Genomic DNA, 6,364 nt, shown 5'->3' on the forward strand with positions numbered 1-6,364 from the left:
TTCTGATCCCCGATGAAGAGAAAAGCGGACGAGAAATTTTTGCATGGTGTCTGGTTAAATATCTCGATATGTAATGGCTCAATGGTTCACGAGGATAATTTATCATTTCTACGTGTTTAATATAGCGTAATGATAATCAATTTTAAGGAATTCGAACCATTCGATATTGAATATTCAATAAAAAAAGATAAAGTGATAAATTATAGAATTTAAACAATTTAAAAGATTATCGGTCAACAGACACCATTGTAATAAAAAGCGCAAGAATTTTTATTCCGCTTGTTTCCCACATTCAACAATTCGATCAGTTGAATTAACGTAATTGAATACATGATTGGCTTAAAAATTTAATAACCTATTAATTGGCATTTCAAATTTAAAGATAGAAATTGAAATTAAGAAGACGTGTTATATTTAGCGTTGTAATTAATTATAAAAAATTATGATAATTTTTTTTTTCGATTACCGTTTCATTCAAATTCAGGATAGAGATATAAAGAAAATAATATAAAATATATAAAATCAATAATAATATAAAAGAAATAATATAATATAAAAAAAATTAATTTTTATAATTTTCAATAATTAATAATTTACAAATATTTTATTCTTTTCGAATTATTATTTAAGTACAATAACACGTCCTGTTAATCTTAATTTCGTACAAGAGGCAAATTTTAAAATGCATATGCGTATAATATATACGAATATATTCTGCGGCGTGACCGCGAAATTTCAACTTCCCGCATTTTTAACTTTGTATTAGTAGATAAAGAACACGATGATTACCATTAATGTTACCTTACACGAATATAAACAATAATATTTGTAATAGCTGTAAATTTACATTACGACAACTCGGAGAGATATGAGATTAAACGAGAAAATTTAGACACACATTCACGCAATTTTGCTATTATTGTTATAGCATAAAATATAAGTAAAAATAGTTACGAATTTAACAAATTAACGATATAATTAATTAATTATATATGAGCATCGAAATAGTGCAGTTTCATCGCGATTTTATTCACGATGCAGATTGCAAGTTGCAAAAATCGAGAGAGAGAGAGAGAGAGAGAGAGAGAATAGAATTTTAAAAGCTAAACGCGAGAAAAAAGAGAACAACAAAGTCTGGTGTATTGCATTTTCGAAATTCTTTTTTATAATTATATAATTAGTCTTCTTTTTAACTTTTTAACTACGACTTAATTCATTTCTCTGATCAAAGTTTTATTAAAAAAAACTATAGTAACAGATTTCATAATAATATAGATGCGTCTATCTATTCGTAAAATAGTTTGATATCGTTGAGAATATTTATTTTTATCTATGCTCTTTATCATTAAATTTGAAAGTTAGTTCCTTTCTCTACAAATTTATAATGTACATAAATAATAACAAATGAGAAAAATTTTATTAGAAGGGTTAAGATACAATTAGATAAAGAAAACCAAATGTCATCTATCATGAAAATAAATAAAAAAAAATTTTTAATAATTTCAAATTCAAGATTCTTTAAAATGTACATAGAAAGATTGACGAAAGCTTTTTCAGATCGAATCGTGTTCGAATGAAATATCTTATTATGCAAATATGCAAGGCTTTCACTTTGGTTTTTATTCTTACTTAAAATTAATGAAACGAAAATGAGAATCTGTTTATAGAAATTAAAAAAAAAAAAAAAAATGCCTGGAAATATCACTTGCGATGATTACGATTATTTGTAAAATGCGAAAGAAGGTCCTCATTGAAAGAAAAAAAAAAAAGAGATTATGGAAATATAAATCCTAATGGCTTGTACGGGTACAATTTTCTCGAAAATCGAATGGAAGAAGACCACATATCCCTCGTTTTCATGTATTATAAATAATGCACCGTCGTTGCAAGAATCTTTAGAAAGTCCCCCTTCTTCCCTTCCCCCATCCAAAAAAAAAAAAATAATAAAAAATATTGAAAGAAAAATCAATGTTAAACGAAATGATAAAAGCTGAACGATCGAAGAGATAAGAAGAAAATAAACACGATAACAGCATGCGTGTGATCGAAATCGGTTCCCAAATCTGCCTGCATACACCGCCACGTGTACCGACGTTTAAGTGGATCGTAATTTGTAAATTACTATGGACTTCCTAATTATATGCTGGTATATGATAATACATGTGCTCTGCCACAATAAAGCAGTTTTTTTTATCTAAAATATATGTCGTTATTTTTTTCTTAATATACCTGGGATGAAATCTTACCGAATAGATAACAATTTATTGTATCATATTAAAATACGAATCGAATAAACCATGATAAAATATAAAATACAATAATAATTTTGAAAAAAAATTTACTGAATGGAATTGTACTATTATTAGATATTTTTTATATTGGTTTTTATATTTAATATATTTTTAATTTAAAAAAATAATAGATCATTTATAATACGAAAGCATGAAAAAATTGTATAGAAATATAATTATACGTACATATAATAGAATTTGAGTTTTAATAATTTAAAGTTTTTATAAATAAGAATAATTAAATTACAAAAATCTTTTTTGTAATTTAAAAAGTATTGAAAATGATAGAGTTCAAAAAATAGAAATTGCAATTTGAATCAGATTATCATATATAATAAAGTTTAATCAACTATTAACAATAGAAAAGACAAGATAAGTCGTTGATATCTTTAATAGTGTGAAGTTATGTATAAGTTACTTAGTTTCAACGACATAGAAACGTGGCAGCACTGTACCGTCCTTGTTAGTTTTACGTGGCTATGGCTGTCATTCAGAGTGATATTAAAAATTTTTGTCGTTTGCACATTCAATATTAAAACGTAGATAATTTAATTTCTTTATAATTTTCAGAAACTAAAAATTAACAAGTCAAAAATTGTATTTTCATATCTTTGAAAATTATTAAAATTAAATATATTGTAAAATTTCAAAATTCAAATTCTAATTATTATAGATTACTATCAACAATAAATAATGCAATAATATATATTATTTTTCATATATAAAATTTTAACTAGATTAATAGATATAAATAAATAATAAAATATTTCATTTTAAATTAATAAAATTAAGAAACTTTTTATTATTTCTTTAAATTTTCTAAATTTATTTATTATATATAATTTAAAATCAATTTTACGTAAATAAAATGATTAGAAATATGCATTCTATTTTTTCCAAATAAGTCACGTGATCATTAACGAATATTCGATATATATAAAAAAATATAATCTTTCAAAATAATAATGAAATAATCTAATATGAAATTTTTATATAATCGTAAACTCGATATTATAAACATTATAAACTCAATATTACTGATTTTCGATAAATATATTTCTTTCAAAGCTCTGATTTATTCTTATTATTCATCGACAAGCATGCCCTGTCTGTTTGATCATGCGTGATTGTATCCACACGTAGAAGTGGGAGTAATTGTGCATGAAAATTTGATAGGTTTGCATTAACTTGGCCGACCTCTTAAACACCTGGACGATCAATCATTACATATCTAAGGCAAGTCTATACGAAGTTTATACGATTTGGATTATTACATATAATTTTATTAATTAAAAATGAAACATAAGATTGGTGAAGATTTTAGCCATTTTGCGATTTTATCAAAGTACGACGTAAATCGTATTAAAGAAATAAACAATTAAAAAACATAATCAATACCGTAAAAGTGTTAGTTTTTCTTGTCTGGTAATGATTTAGCGATGACGATGTCTGATGGAGTAGTCCACCCATATTAATTAATGATGAATTTGAAAGAAAAAAGTCTTCGCAATGTTCAAAACTGTCGTGTGTAAAAGCTGTTGGCTTCAAGCGCGACGTGATCGATACGCAATCGTTCTGCCGAGTATTTCCGAAGTTATCCGTAAAGAAACGAAGGTAACCGAATATTAACGAAGTTGGTCGAGGTAGTATAGTGAGCAAACGACGCGTACGGAAGAACGCGGGGTCTTCTCCGGCTTGGATTGAAACAGCGTTCGCGTCTACGGGCGCGGTTTTGCGTCTCGAGCTGGCGTTTTACATGGTAAAATGTCCTCCCTCGATTATCTGGACTTGTGTCGATTATGTCTCGTGAAGGACCGTGTTTCGGTGCCAATTTTCGAGGGTGAAGGAGACGTACGACAAATATTTCTCAAGATCGCTGCCTGTCTACCGGTCAAGGTAAGCCAACTACGCCATCGCTTCGACAATGGCGATCCGCCATCTTGTGCATTTTCATAGCTACATCGCGTTTCTACAATCGTCCACGACTTTTCGACCTCCCAGTAGATGTATTTGCTCCCGATTGTTTTAGAGATCGCCCTATAGACAAGAAATTACAAGCAATTCCAAAATAATGATATCCAAATAGCTGTATATTGATGTTACACTATTTATGTTTCCTTTTTTCTTCAATTTATTTAATTTGTTCATGACGCTACAAATTATTCAATAAAATTTTGCCGCGCTTTTTTCCCTACCTTAATGTATTGCGAATCTACCCAAATTTTTCATCACCTGAGTAGTAGCCCTTTAATATTTTCATTTCAAACGACGATTCGCAATGTGTTTTTCTATTTACAGCAACTATATAACTGAATAATCCTCTTTCTTTTCGACATCTTGTTTTCGACACCATTGTTTCTATTATAAAATGCCTATAATTAATTATTTATTTGTATTATTTAAAATGGTTTTATTAATTTATTTTTAATGTTATATTATAATATTTCGAAATCGTTTTTATAAAAAATTGAATTAATTTCACTTTTATATTTGAAATTTGAAAATACAATTTTTTATTTATAAAATTTAAATCATTAATTTTAGTCATTAATAAATAAATGTTCAATATATTGTTTGAATAAATGAATATAATATATATTTTATTTTGATATATTTTAAAAGTATTACCTAAAATTTAAAATTTTTGTTTTATTGTTACATTGATTGTTAATTTATATTATTCAAAGACTATTATATTTTGCTTTATTAAAATATTTTTATTATATAAATAAAATATTTGTTGTAAATTATTTTTTTTTTTTTTTACATATGATTACAGCTTACAAGAGAAGATAAGTTACCTAAGAAGATATGCGATGATTGTGTGTATAAAGTAGAATTATTTTATCAATTTTGGAATACAACAGCAAACGCAGAAAAACAACTTTTGCAATGGCTAGGAGAAGTCAGTTTAGAAGACAAACAGGGTTATGTTACCAATGTTCTCAATCCGGTAATTTTTCATATACATACATTTATTTCTATGTGTAACAAAATCTAAAAATAGACATTCTTTTATTTTTTGACATTCAGTTCCATGTTTACCTTAGTTACTGCTAGTGTTAATGATAAAAATATTTTAAATTTCATACTTTTGTAAGTTTTTTAATTGTTTAATGTATTGAATTTTCTTTGCTATTTCTAATTTATTTTTATACTTAAAATATATTCTAATAATTTTGATATATCTTGATGTATTGATACATTTGAAGGTTATATTAAGTTGAGTTATAAAAAATAAAAAAATATTTTTATTTAATTATAAAATATTTGTAAATGATAAATTTTGTTCCTTACTCAATTACAGAGTGTAATGAAACAAGAACAGAGTACAGAGAACAGGTTAGATGGCAATGTGATGCAGCAAGTAGAGGAGCATCAAAACAATATGGGGATGGGTATGATGGATAACATGGGTTTGGGTATTCCCATGATAATATCCAGTGCTAATCAACAACAAATCACCTCAGTTCCTATGGACACCAGCAGCAATTCTGTACAAACTATTCAGGCAGTACCTGGTCCAAGTTCACAAACTACACATAACCAAATACCACAGAATCAAACAAACTCTACGCAACAAGAAGATGAAGAGGAAAGTAGTGAAGATGAAGAAAATTCTGACGAAGAATGCGATGGAGATGAAGGTAAATATCGTAGCATTTATATATTTTTATTATTAGTTTTTTTTTTTTTTTTAGAATTTTCTTGTTAAATGAATAAAAATAAAAATATTTAAATTTTTTTCTTTTTATTAGGCCTACCTGTAAAAGAAGAAAGTGAAGAAGATCCCAGCAATAGAACCATAGAGCCTACTACTTTTGTAAATGTTTCCTTGGCATGTGATGAAGCAGGTCCTTCAGGACTGCAGCAACAGAAGATCTCAGATATGCCTGAGATGCCAATTCCACAGCCAGCTGATGGGGATCCCAAATCTGGGTGAGTCTTTTATCCATACTTTTATATCCTAAGGGCCAAAGGTGCCATTTTGTTGTGGAGATCACACACACTTACACAAACATTTTTATGACTTTTTTCTTTTCTTTTTTTCTTTTCTTTTTTTTCTTTTCTTT

The 6,364-nt window shown here is 27.2% G+C and overlaps 1 protein-coding gene across 8 annotated transcripts in view; it reads left to right on the forward strand.

The window, feature by feature from the left end:
• Positions 1-3,565: 3,565 nt before the first annotated feature.
• Positions 3,566-6,364, forward strand: part of LOC102678755 (zinc finger protein 2 homolog) — a 23,779-nt gene continuing 20,980 nt past the window's right edge. For 4 of the 8 annotated variants that reach the window (XM_031508841.1, XM_031508839.1, XM_031508837.1 and 1 more), the window contains exons 1-4: positions 3,569-4,187; positions 5,071-5,244; positions 5,599-5,938; positions 6,050-6,230. In XM_031508841.1, coding sequence (XP_031364701.1) covers positions 4,056-4,187; positions 5,071-5,244; positions 5,599-5,938; positions 6,050-6,230 — 827 coding nt within the window. In that variant the 5' untranslated portion in view covers positions 3,569-4,055. Of the gene's footprint in view, positions 4,188-5,070; positions 5,245-5,598; positions 5,939-6,049; positions 6,231-6,364 lie in introns of all 8 variants that reach the window. The other 4 variants (XM_031508836.1, XM_031508840.1, XM_031508835.1 and 1 more) reach the window with 3 other exon arrangements.

Source organism: Apis dorsata, unplaced genomic scaffold, assembly GCF_000469605.1.
Source record: "Apis dorsata unplaced genomic scaffold, Apis dorsata 1.3 scaffold_104, whole genome shotgun sequence".
NCBI classification, from domain to species: Eukaryota; Metazoa; Arthropoda; class Insecta; order Hymenoptera; family Apidae; genus Apis; species Apis dorsata.